The 13,607-nt window shown below is 35.7% G+C and overlaps 2 protein-coding genes across 4 annotated transcripts in view; one reads left to right on the forward strand and one right to left on the reverse strand.

The window, feature by feature from the left end:
• The window catches only part of LOC144563684 (calcineurin B-like protein 7), a 73,884-nt gene that overhangs the window by 29,288 nt on the left and 30,989 nt on the right, over positions 1 to 13,607 (reverse strand). The gene's annotated exons all lie outside the window — the stretch shown is intronic.
• On the forward strand, positions 7,400 to 12,618 carry LOC144563681 (serine/threonine protein phosphatase 2A 55 kDa regulatory subunit B beta isoform-like). Of its 2 annotated transcripts, none has more exons than XM_078313157.1 (14): positions 7,400 to 7,757; positions 8,466 to 8,569; positions 8,815 to 8,910; positions 8,996 to 9,115; positions 9,338 to 9,475; positions 9,560 to 9,651; positions 9,742 to 9,860; positions 10,024 to 10,147; positions 10,254 to 10,377; positions 11,137 to 11,205; positions 11,295 to 11,386; positions 11,648 to 11,719; positions 11,804 to 11,874; positions 11,962 to 12,618. In XM_078313157.1, exons 1-14 carry the CDS (start codon positions 7,652 to 7,654, stop codon positions 12,096 to 12,098), a joined length of 1,464 nt encoding a protein of 487 aa, XP_078169283.1. In that variant the 5' UTR covers positions 7,400 to 7,651; the 3' UTR covers positions 12,099 to 12,618. The 2 variants fall into 2 exon arrangements, with proteins under 2 accessions (XP_078169283.1, XP_078169282.1); XM_078313156.1 differs by having other exon boundaries at positions 7,419 to 7,757; positions 9,338 to 9,478.

Consider the following 13,607-nt stretch of genomic DNA (forward strand, 5'->3'; position numbering starts at 1 on the left):
TTGAGAATAGCAAATGATAATAGAGAAAAAATAGTGATTTTTAAATTAGTGTGAAAATGGTGCTATTCGGATTTGTAAAAATGTTGTTTGGATTGTATATTTATAATAGTGAATGGTTGTAATCGATAAATAATAGCGTTAACAATATGTTAATTAAGAGAAAATATAAGCAAGTGGGGTCTTAAACGAATTGTCACAACGTGGAGATAACATAAAGTAATGTCAATTTTGTTATTTCGGGAATGTGTTGGCGAAAATCCGAGAAAGAATTATTTTTCCCTCTCTCTTCGCACTTTCGAATAATAGTTATTTCAACATTTACAAGTAATAGAGAATAGCAGCTATTCTAGCTATTCCGAATAGTAAAAATGTTGTTTTGATACACATTGCTACTTGTTGAATACATTATATTTTCTATAAATTATCTTATTTTGATTAAAAAAATGAAACTCAACCCTGAAAATAGTTCTAGTTCCAGTAAACTTTTTTAGAAGAGAGAAGATAATAATTATCCGAGACAAATAACCGGTCAAAATTCTCAAATTTTGACTTGACCGCATTATTAAATCTATTATTTTTTTTTTAATAATAGCCCGTATGCTCATTAATTAAGTCTCCTAATTAAATGAATAAATTTACATGCATCTTAATTATATGACCTCGGTATGACGATGATAACACGGATGATTCCTCAGATTGAAATTGATATATATTCATTCACGCGACACTTCATTATACCATGATTCGGTGTCTAATTGTCTTAACATTACGACCATTTGTATTTGCTGAAAAAAAAACACAAAATATCTAAGAACTGAATATTGACGGAGCAAAAGCAATTGTGGTGTTGGATATCATTAGTGTGAGAATAGTGCTGATGTGGTGCTATTTGGAATAGCGAAAATGTTGTTTGGATTGAATATTTAGAATAGCGATGAAGGGATTGAACATTTGAGAGAGCACCAATTGGTATTCCGACTTTTTGTAGGAATAGCGGAACAACACTATTCTCGTTGTTCCGAATAGCTATTGAGTATGTTTGGATGTATCGAAACAGCGCTATTCTCACTGTTCTCGTTATTTTCAGTACATTCAAACATAGCCTAAATGTATCAAAACGATGAGGGACGAAATCAGAAATTTGGTATGAGGTGGGTAAAAAATGAGTTTGAGTTGGGAAGGAATATCAGATTCTAACATGGATGAGTAATGGTTTAGAAACTCATGAGTTATTGTTTTTTTCTTTTTTTTTCAAAATTCAGAGATAAGTAATTGTCAATTATTGTACAGATAGTCTCTGAAAACAATGCACTGGCTCTTAGGTTCAACACATATAAATGCAAGTGGCTTTTGACTTTTTCCACATAGGATAATGAAATATCTAGATAACTCAATGTTCATAGCTCAAATTCAATTGTAGTATTGGTATCAATCATCGTAAGAATGTGTTAAGAACAACATATAATTGAATGGAAAATAAGGTGACACAAAGAGAGTATGTAAAAGTGACACAAAGCGATCAAACAGCTTCAATTACTTTTTTCTTTCATATTAATATAATCTATTAAAACAAATCAGATTGAATTGAAGCCGTTTGATCGCTTTTGAACGGTTCAGATTGAAGAATAGAAGGGTGCTCTTTTTCTCAAGAAAATGAGCAAATTTGGATCCGCTGAAACCGATTTTAGTATCTCATGCCATTAGTTTCGCAATCTAAATCCAATAAAAAGCACGAGTTCTATCACATACAAATTTCAACAGTCAGCACCATTGTGGAAAACAGGAAAAATGTTTATGTTACGTTACGAAATTTTTACAATTAAATTCAAATGAATTAAAAGAAAGAATCAAGTTAATTGTGCTAACAAAATGAAAGTTAAAACCTTAATTTAGGTTCCTCTAATTAAGTAAGTTAAGTGTGAATCGAAACCGCGTCGAAATTTTGAGAATTTGAGACTTTACAGGCTCACTGCGTCCGCACTGGTAGGTGACTGCGGGTGACTGACCCGCACTGACTTCTGTTTTCCTTAAATTGCCTTTGAAATTTCTGTGAGTGCGGGTGACGCCACCCGCACTGCGGGTGGGTGCGGCCGCACTCATGATTTTCTGTGTTGAACTGAAATTGGCTAAGTACTGAGTGCGGGTGAGGCCACCCGCACTGCGGGTCAGTGCGTCCGCATTACGCTCGGACTTTTTCTGAAATTCTGCCAAAAATCTACTAAGTTCTGAGTGCAGGTGAAGCCACCCGCACTGCGGGTGATTTCTGTGTTAAAATTTATTCCAAAAATCTACTAAGTTCTGACTGCGGGTGAAGCCACCCGCACTGCGGGTGATTTCTGTGTTAAAATTCATGCTGAAAACTGACTAAGTGCTGAGTGCGGGTGAAGTGACCCGCACTGCGGGTGGAGGACCCGCACCGACACCGATTTTTGCACTGGAAAGTGCTGGAAGGACCTACAAACTGTCGAGTGCGTCCGCACTCAGATCCAGTGCGGGTGAGTGATCCGCACTGGGTGATTCCAAGGGCTTATTTGCATAATTCCTGCTCTCTCTCTCTCTCCCACTTCATTCCTTTACCATTTTAAGTGAAATTTCTGCCAAGAGAGAAGAAAAAGAGCGAGAGAGTTTCCCGTTCCTCTCAAACCCCCGATTGTTGCGAGAAATCGAAACCGGAACCAAGTAAACGCCCGTGGATCTCTTCTAACTCTCCTATTCGGTATTCTTTTCTCTTTTTGTTTCTCTCTAAAATCTACGATTTCTCGATTTCTCTGGTTTTCGTTTTAAACTCGAGATTTGTGTTCGAATTGCTCGAGGACTAGTTCCTCTACACTCCTTGGTTGTTTATTTGTCAATCTTTTTCCCGATTTCCTCCGATTTGTGAAATCTGATTTCTAGGGTTTCGTGCCAAAAATGAAAGTTGGCATAATCGTGATTTGATTTGTTTAACCCGACCAATTAGACTTGTAATCGGTAGGGTTGCCTCTTGATCGTAAATTTTTAGAACGTTTAACGGTTAAATTGAGGTTTTGACCAAATTAGGGTTAACCCAAAGGTAAATTGAATTGAACCGAGAACCAAAGTAGTGAAACGGTGAATGAATGGTAACCTAAGTGGAATTGTGTAGGGTTTGAGGGACCCAGAAGTAAGTTGTGTGAGTTTTAAAGGTTTTTGAGTAAGAAAGAAGGAACCGAAAAGAACCGATACCAAAGCATAAGAATTGAATTAGGATTGTATGAACCATTGGTAAACTAAAAGTGAACGTATAGACCACTGAACCCGAATTAAACCAAGTATACGTATAATATAGGTGTAGGCTCGGTCGAGCAAGACTTAACGAGGCAATTCGAGACGCCTGATCCATAACTAAGCGGTACGCTCGTCTTAAACAGGTGCGGGATTCTTGGACTTGTTTGATACTTTATTTTCAGGAATTAAACTGTTTATTCGTTTGTCATGTTGAATATCCTTGATTGCATCATTGAATTGTGTAGAGCATTTGCATAGCCCAATCAAATTAAACTCGAATTGATCTGAATTGAATGATTTGCATGCTGGTATGGTTATAGGTTATGTTGATCTATTGTGATCTGATCTTGATTGAAAGTCACCACGAACTAAATGAGTTGATATGTATGTGAATGGATTTACGAAGTTAAGCACTTGGATCCAATGAATTTGCCAAGTCGGGCTGTATGCTGACTTGGATTCCCAGGATCCTAAATGGCCTTAGGTGAACGGCCATCGATATTCCCAGTACCGGTTGGGACGAGGGAGGGTGATTATGTTATGAGATGTGATTGGAAATCGTGGGTGACATGTGTAACGTCTATGGCTCGGTGGCATTCTCCTACGTGTTAATGCATTTGAAAGGTCGATTGAATATGACGAATATTGGAAATGATTCTAAAAAAAAGGATTTTCTTTATATGATTCGAACCAGACCTTAATAAACTGTTAAGCCAAGCGATTGCAGATGGGTGTCAGATAAAGGGTCCAGCGGTTGGCCATCTGTAGGTGTCAGTAACCCTACAGATGTGGGTTTGATAATGGTTCAGCTCGAAAGAACATCTGTAATTGCTACAAGCCCTATTGAATTGAGTTATTGAATTGAGTTAAGCCAAAATATATGTTGTGTTTGAAATTCATCTTGGAAATTCCGTAAACTGTGTTTCAGGTTGATTAAACTGTTGTCGAGCATTGGCATTCTGTTATTTATGATTATATATATATCTGTTTGAACTGTTATTGTTTGGGTTTCATTTTTGAATATAGAGTTTGATTGCAAGTCCAATAATCTAAACTGTGGCAACTTTCGCACTGAGAATTTATTCTCACCCCCACCCTCCCGGTTATTTTACAGGTACTGGTGCGACTGATTTCGGAGAGGCACGAGAGTAGTAGGCCTTAGTAGCTTACCAGTATATGACCCTAGATATGTTTTGTTGTATAGATTTAGGGTAGGCCTCGTGGTTGGTATCCGGATGAGATACTTTTGTTGTATGATATTCTGACCAGACTGTGTACTCTGATTATATACTAGAAACTTATTTTATATTGCTTGTTATGTTGTATGAATTGTTAATTGCCTTGTAAGCATACACGGCGTTGTATGCTTACGGCGGGGGACTGTTACGACCCGTGGCCGCGGGGTGTGACAGCATAGCCGCAATTTAACCGACCAAAATAATACAATATACTAAAAAATTGAATATTAAACACAATGGAGTGTCAATAATTATGGTACTGAAATATTAATACAAAGAAAACAAAAAATTAATAATAATAATAGGGTAAGGCTAAGGTGCTATGGGTTGCATAGAGACTTATGGTGCTACGGCTCAATATTTGAGTTTTCAAAATTCAAACGGTTGATCCGAACCGTTCATCTTGTTATTCATATTAATATGTGTTTGGAGACCAAATTTTACATTTTTTGAAATTTTTTACTATTTTTTTAGATAGGTAGAAAATCACTTGATCTAAAAAATTTTGCACCATTCAGATATTTGATTTTCTACCTATCTAAAAAAATAGTAAAAATTTTGCAAAAAATGTAAAATTTGGTCTCCAAACACATATGAACGGTTCGGATCGACCGTTTGAATTTTGAAAACTCGAATATTGAGCCGTAGCACCGTAGGTCTCTATGCAACCCATAGCACCTTAGCCTTACCCATAATAATAATAAAGATTTTCACAATAACTCTAATAAGTAGATATTAACTATGTAGAGTAAAAGGACAGAGTTTTAATGTACGTATACAAAAATATGTAGTAGTTAGATATTTTGTACAAACATTTTATATACATTAATTCTAGTTAAAATGCTAAAATATACAAAGTTATATTTTCTTATGTCCAAATATATCGATCCAATTCACACAATGTGTTCTAGATGCAAAAATTCTGTTGGATGCCAAATTTTTACTGTGCTTAAAATCTTTTAACTATTTTTTGGATTTTAGGAAAAATAATCATATTTTATATGTAGCCATTTTATCTTCACGCTTATGTACATAAAATCGGAAATAGCAGTAAATAAATACGAAAAGCACATTGCATGATTTGGATCAATCATTTAGATATCAAAAAGAATAAATTCGACCATTTATATTTCCACTGAAATATAAATACTTATACAATAATTTACCCTCCTACTAATTATTTCCGTTCATTGTCAAACATGTCCACAAAAAATAATCAAACCTAACATTACCGTATCACATACAAAAAATCAACTAAGGGTGCAACGAGATAATACACGATCCAACAATTAATTGAAAAAAGTGAGTATCCATTTCTTCATTTGATCTAAATAATTAAATATAATTTTCATATAAAAATGTATTTAGAGATCAAATATTACATTTTTAGAACACTTTTACAGAGACAAAAAATCACTTGATCTAAAAATCCTAAATCATTCAATAATAGTGATTTTTTTTTTCTTATTTATAAATAAGGAATTTTTTTTTTAAAATGTATAATTTGATCTCTAAAGATATTTTCATATACAAATATTTGAATTTTGAAAATATAAATATAAATTTACAACACAGATACATATTATCGCGTCCTCGCTCAATTAAAAATTAAAAATATTTGATTAAATCGATCAGAGAGAGGGGCAGAGCCGCAGAGGTCACATAGAAAGAAAGAAAGAAAATAAATAAATAAAAGAGAAATAGAGGCAAGGCATGAAGGCAAGGCAGAGAAAATCGAAATTAAATAAAAGAGAAGCGGAGAGAAAATGCGCCCGATGAGAAGAAATAGAGAGGCGTGGCGAAGAAGTTTGAAATAGAAATATTAAATTTGATTAAACTTGAAAGGTGAATTGGACTGACATTACGGTACAAGAAAATGAATGGCAACTGGCAAGTCAACCAATCAGTTACGGAGTTGACTGGATTAGAAATTTTACTGGAAAAAATTAGAGAACAAAACATTTCTCTTTCTAAATCACTAAATTTTCAAAAGATGATCTCGAGTAGACATAAATCAATAAATTTATAAAAAGATAAAAAAATCCAGTTCAAATCTATCAAAGTACCTACCCAGGCTAGGGCTGGCAACGAGCCGGCTCGGTCGGAGCTAGACCAAGCTCATGGCTCGCTCGTTTTAGCAACGAGCGAGTCATGAGCGAGCCAACATTCGGATTCGAGTTGAAAAAGTGGCTCGTGGCTCGCTTGTTTTGACAACGAGCGAGTCGAGCCAGCTCGTGAAAGCTCGTGGGCCAAAAGCTCAAATATATTAGATAATGTAATATAAAGTTAAATATCAGAAATTAAGTTTGTAATTAAATTCATACAAACATAGTTCATAAAATAAATTCATGCATACTAAATCCACATAAATTCATACCATTTTACAAATTCATACTTAAACCGAGCTGGCTCACCAGCTCGCGAGCGAGCTAGGTCCCAGCTCAAACTTGTTAATTTTGGATCGAGCTAGTGATGAGCTGGCTCGTTAATAGCTCGGTCCACTAACGAATGAGTTGTTAGCGAGCGAGCCAGATGCGAGTCACGAACGGTCCACGAGCTACGAGCTTTCTTGCCAGCCCTAACCCAGGCCATGTAACCCATCACATCTCCATGATCTAAAAATAATGTTTGAGTTTTGACAGATTTAATTCGAATGAACCCAATACATTGAACATTTCAGATTTATTTAGGGTATCTAATAAAATAATGTAATTCATGATAATAATATTAACATCTTACAACATGTAAAGTATAATCACCTGATTTCTTACAACGGGGCACATTTTTCTGGATAAGTTTTGTCAGTCATTAGTAATTACGGCTAATTAAGACATATTTGATATTTCCGGTCCATGCAGGGTTAGATATATAAAAGTTTGCCCAAACTATTTCATCTTTTTTTTTTACTTTGTTGCTTAAAAAATTATCATATTTTAATAACGAAGTGATTTTTCAAGAGGCATCACTAATCAGTCCCCACCACCACCTCCACCATCCCTCTCCCCATTTCTCTTCCCCAAACCCAAACCCTCTCCTCTTTCTCGCGCGGGCCCTACAAGTCAGACCAAGGCTTCGCCATCGTCTAGCCCCCCTTCTCTCGTCGGAGCTCCGATCTCTGTCCGATCGTTGATGCGCTTGATCTACGCCGTCCGTTTGTGCGATCGCCAATGATGGGCTCAGAATCTGACGCGCCTCCACCTTCTTCGGCGCCTCTCGACTGGAAATTCTCTCAGGTTTTTGGAGAGCGCGCCGCCGGAGAGGATGTGCAAGAAGGTCAGATCGTTTCCCCTTTCTCAATCGCTTATTTGATGGTCGAAAATTGGTTTCATTGCTGTTCTTAAAAGGTGTTTTTAAGATTTCTTTTGCCATTTTGGGTGTGATTGGTTTCCTTTTCGTTAGATCGATTGGTAGGGTTGCTCCTTTGTTGGTTTGAATACTTGTATGCTGGGTGATTGGAAATAGGGATTTTGGTTTTGTATAAGGATAATCTCTGTTGCTCTGAGCTGGTAATTGATGAATTTAATGGGTCTAGGGGATTAAAGGACTTCTCTTCAACTAGATTAATTACTTTGAAGCTCTCCTTTCCAATGAAAGATGAGCAAAAGCCTCTGCCCAGCTCCATCCTTTTTTTGTAATTGAAAAGAAGCTCTACCATAGATGCACCAATGCTTAACGCTTGGACTTAAAGATGATTGAACGCTGTCAATTTGTAACATTCTAGTCAATTATTGGACAGACTTATATGTGCTAAATGCATGTATTCAGACTTTAATTTACTGCACCTGCTTCCCTTTTCCATTGGATATACTTCATCTAGGATGGATACCAGAGTGGAATAAACGTTCTTCTGTTTTGCTAAACCATTGTATACCTATACTCAACCAAATTTTCACTTTTAATGCAAATTCAATATGAACTTGTTCTTGCTCTTGTTATATTTACTGCCATTATATATGAACTTCTGACATTGTCTTTTTTCAGTGGACATAATTTCTGCTATAGAATTTAATAAATCTGGGAGTCACCTTGCAACTGGAGATCGAGGTGGCCGTGTGGTTTTATTTGAAAGGACAGATCTCAAGGATGTAAGTTGCTAAAATCTAGCAATTGATATTATTGATGTATAAAAATTCAATAATAAATCCGGGAAATGTCAAAACATATCTGTTTTGTTCAATCTGTATCCTAAAATTCATGCAATTTTCTTTACCAAACTACAATTTGTGGTGTTAGCTGAACAAAATGTAAAACTGCTCAAGCTCTTCTCCACTTGACTCCATCTTTTGTGTAAATTGAACTTCCAAATTCATTTTTGGTTTTTTGTGTGCAGAATTCAACTAGAAGAGATTTAGAGAACTCCGATTATACAGTTAGCCATCATCCTGAATTTCGGTACAAGACGGAGTTTCAAAGCCATGAACCTGAGGTACTCTCTGTTGTGCTTGTCAGTGCCATGACATAGATTTTCAGATAAGCACTTTTTAATTTGACATTGTGTTTGTTTGACACAGTTTGATTATCTTAAAAGTTTGGAAATCGAAGAGAAGATAAATAAGATAAAGTGGTGCCAAACAGCCAATGGAGCCCTGTTTCTTCTCTCGACCAATGATAAAACAATTAAGTTTTGGAAGGTAAATTTTAAATCTCATTATAGGCAGGGACGGATCCAAGATTTCGTCGCGGGGGGTCCAAATTCAAGGAATTTATTCTAATTTTCACCCTAAATTTAACCCAAATGACATATTAGAATTCCAGAGGGGGGCAAAGTTGGTCACCTGTGTCCGCCCCTGGATATAGGTATTACTTTTAGTGTACTTGTAAAAACTCAAGATGTTTATCTGTATCTACTGTAGGTGCTAGAAAAGAAGGTAAAGAAGGTGTCAGAAATGAATCTCGAGTCTTCAAATGCTAAATCAAATGGCGTTAGCCCTGGGTGGTCTGTACCCAATGGTGACTTTTCATTCCCGGCCGGTGGCTTGCGCTTACCAGTGGTAGTTGTAATCAACCCCAAATTTTGTTCTTTGCTCTTCCTTTCTGTTGTGCATGTTTTCTAAATTTTTATTAAATGATGACAGATTTCGAGCCAAGAGACTGCCCTTGTTGCAAACTGTAGGAGGGTTTATGCTCATGCGCACGATTATCATATAAATTCCATTTCAAATAATAGGTTTTTATCCCAATTATGTTGTATCTTCTTGTTGTATTGACTTAAAAATTGCAGTTCCTTAGACCATGATACCTTTTTATTTTCTTGTAGTGATGGGGAGACATTTATCTCGGCTGATGATTTGCGTGTAAACCTTTGGAATTTGGAAATCAGCAACCAAAGTTTCAACATAGTCGATGTTAAACCCCCAAACATGGAGGACCTTACAGGTATATATTTGTACTTCTTTTGTACAAGTGTTCCTTGCCGTTGTTTGGAATAACTTTGTGCTCCTGCAAAAAAAAAGTAATAAAGAAATGTGTCATATACATTCTCTTTTTTCATTTTCCCTCAAACTTGATACTGTATATTTTGCAAACTTGTCTTGTGTAGAGGTGATAACATCAGCTGAGTTCCATCCAATAAATTGTAACACGCTGGCATATAGTAGTTCAAAGGGATCTATCCGGCTTATTGATATGAGGCAATCTGCTTTATGCGACCACCATTCTCAGTTGTATGTTTATTTAATTAGCTCCATATTTCTTCTACCTTTGGAGATTGTGGGCCTTTTCCTTTGATTATGTGCACATCTGATCTGAATTAGTCTCTGCTTTATGCAGATTTGAGGAGCACGAGGCACCGGGCTCAAGATCTTTTTTTACTGAGATTATTGCTTCAATTTCTGATATCAAATTTTCAAAAGATGGGAGATACATTCTAAGTCGTGACTACATGACATTAAAGGTTATTTTTAAGTGTGTTTTGCTAATAACTTCTGTTGCTATATTGCACTTGAGAGCAAAGCAGCATCCCACACATTTTTCACCAAGATTTACATTATTTTCCACCAAGATAGATATACTTTCTATATGTTTGCAGTTTGCAAATTGCAAACAACAGCCAACTGTTCATCTAGGTTATTGATGCGAAGGTAAACTGTTCATCTACGTTAGTTGATGCGAAAGTATATAATGTTATTATTGATATCGTATTGTCCCTAAGTCTAGTAGTTGTTTAATGTTCCCCTTCTCTCCACATCAAACTAAAATGCAGCTAACAAGATAGATAATTTTGGGTCAAGTTTGTGAACTGACTTCTGAAGAGGTTCTGTTTCTTTGATTGGAAGTTGCTAATAATTTTTGTTTCCTTGGGAAGGGGTTTATGAGGCTTAATTTTGTGATTTTTTGGTTAAGCTTAACCTCAGTGTTGAACTTCACTGTAAACTGCTTGGTGCAGTTTGCGAGGAAAAATGCTTTTCTCTCTGTTTTTTTATATGAATAAAAACCTATACTTAAGAGGAAGCAAATCAAGTTAAAAAATAAAGAAGAGACGAGAAGATATGAACCCATTTGATAAAAACATGTATGAGCGGATATGTACTTTGGTTACTGTCGCTCTGGTGCTTTACTATACTTCAACTCACACCCTTAGAAGTTTTGCAGTCAAATGAGGCGCTATCAATGTTAATTTGTTTTACCTTTTATTTTGTGATATATTTTTCAGCTGTGGGATATTAACATGGATTCTGGACCTGTTACGACTTTCCCAGTTCACGAGTATTTAAGGCCCAAGGTGATCTATTCTTTTAAAAGAAAATGAAAAAAAAATCATATGCTTCATGAACTTCATTGGTTATTTTGGTTTTTTCCTTTTCATTACAGCTATGTGACTTGTATGAAAATGACTCAATATTTGACAAGTTTGAATGTTGTCAAAGTGGAGATGGATCAAGAGTAGCAACTGGTTCATACAGGTGTTTTATACTTCAGATAGTCTTAAAATTAAAATGCCATATCTGTACTTGCTCTTACAGAATATTGAAAGACCTGCATACTGCTACAGAATAAAATTAGGAAATAAAGGAAATTGCCTCTTGCCCTCTATTCTTTAAAGGGCGAGATGAGGGAGTGGTATCAGAGCATATTGCACTTGTGTTTTAAAAGTTTATGCTGTACATAGGAAAGTTTTGTTCCTCTTCTTTATGTGTTAATAGCTAGTGATACTTTGGATGCAGCAATCTATTCCGAGTATTTGAAAGTGGGAACAAGGAAGCAACAACTTTGGAAGCGAGCCGAAACCCAATGAGGTAACCTTGTATTTATTCTTCTGTAAATTTAATTTGATATTACTTTGAATCCTTCTTGATTTCCATTTATTGATTTTTTTTCAGAAGACAAGTCCCAACACCTGCAAAGCCAGCCAGATCTTTGACCACCTTAACCCGGGTTGTCGGCAGACGGGGTTGGTATTAATAAAATTAGTTCCAACTACTATTTCATTTTACCTAATATAAATCTCAATATCCTCAATAAAAAATGTACTGCACAGGTACAGACGCTCAAGTTACAGATGCAAATGGGAATTCATATGATTTCACCACAAAGTTGTTGCATTTGGCGTGGCACCCAAGTGAGAATTTGATTGCATGTGCTGCAGCCAATAGCTTGTACATGTACTATGCTTGAGGGGTGAACAGAAGGGAATTGACCGCCACTTGTCAGAGCATTTGTTTTTCATGCATCCAGTCAAGGTTAAAAATGGAACCTTCAAAAGGTTCGGGAGCCAAAATGTAATATTGTTTTTCTTGGGGGTTGGAGAAAGGGCTGTCTTAATCCACGAGGAGTTATTTTATTTCTTTTTTCTATATTGTTGTTGTTCCCGGGAGGGCAGCTTAGTTTCTGATTATTGATATTATTATTTTTTTGGTTCCGGGAAATATCTAATTTTCCCCCTGTAAGTTTTCTTAGGTACTAAGGAGTTATTTGTATGTTTTTCTCTTTGTTAAGTGGTGTAAGGCCATGATAGGATCCTATATTCTTTCTTTCTTTTTTGGGATTTGGTAAAGGCAGTTCGTAATCTAATTCTATTGTCATTCATGTTGTATCCTCACGACAGAATTTGCTTTTAGGCCCGTGTGAAAAGTACAACTTTCTCCTTTTGTTATAAGTAATTTTTCTGATTGGGAATTTTTCTCTCCTCCATTTATCCTTTTATCCTTATTAATGCTAATTCGCAATGTTCTTTTTATATGATCATCACTGCCATTGTTGTTATTAGTTGTGGTTGAGGGGTTGTTTAAGATTAGATTGAACTTGAAGCATGTGCCTTATGAACCATTTAAATTCATTTATTTAAAGGCTGTTACGTATACTGATAATAAAATAACCCTTGCAATTAGTTTGAGTATCATTTTGAACTCAAGAAAATCTCTAAACCACACATGAGTTGCTGGAAAACATCAATAACATGTCCCAAATCTAAATTTGTTCAAGTAGCTGCAGACAAACAAAAAAACAGGCGTGAAACAAATTGCTAGACATAATTGAGCAGTGTAGCAAAATGCGGTCTATGCGGCCGCATATGCGTATGCGGTTTTGAACTGCATAGAAAATTAATATGCGGTCTCATATGCGAATCTGCATATTCGGCCGCATAATTTTGACCACATTTTGCATATGATCCGTATAAAATTCTTGTTGTGAGATTTTTGAATCAATGGATTTTAAAATATATATATGTTTTTATTATCTTGCTGTTGTGTATTCTTATATATGTATGTTGCTTTTATATTATAGAATAATAGATATAAGATCGTTTTACAAACATGTGTATTCTTATTCCTGTTATGAGATTATGTTTCCAAATATATATGAATTCTTATTTTAAAATCCGCATATGTGGCCGCTATACGGTATCCGGTGGCCTTCCGCATTTTATAACACTGGAATTTATAGTGCTCTATATGCGCTGTGTGGATACATATATTTTTTATTTTATAAAGAATACTTCAAAGAGTTAGGCTAATATGACACTAGTGTTATATCAAACTAAATAACACCACATCTTAAACCCTTAGATCTGCTTTAAGATTCGTACTATCCGCTTTTACTGTTCAAGCACTTCATTTTGTACGAATCTTAAAGCAGATCTAAGGGTTTAAGATGTAGTGTTATTTAGTTTGATATAACACTAGT

Source organism: Carex rostrata, chromosome 12, assembly GCF_964058835.1.
Source record: "Carex rostrata chromosome 12, lpCarRost1.2, whole genome shotgun sequence".
Lineage (NCBI taxonomy): Eukaryota > Viridiplantae > Streptophyta > Magnoliopsida > Poales > Cyperaceae > Carex > Carex rostrata.

Bases quoted from the DNA above. Each gene is read 5' to 3' on its own strand.
- LOC144563681 (XM_078313156.1), top strand. From the start codon at position 7,652: ATGATGGGCTCAGAATCTGACGCGCCTCCACCTTCTTCGGCGCCTCTC. The intron at 10,148-10,253 runs GTATGTTTATTT...TGCTTTATGCAG, and splicing joins TGCGACCACCATTCTCAGTT to ATTTGAGGAGCACGAGGCAC. The intron at 10,378-11,136 runs GTTATTTTTAAG...TATATTTTTCAG, and splicing joins GTGACTACATGACATTAAAG to CTGTGGGATATTAACATGGA.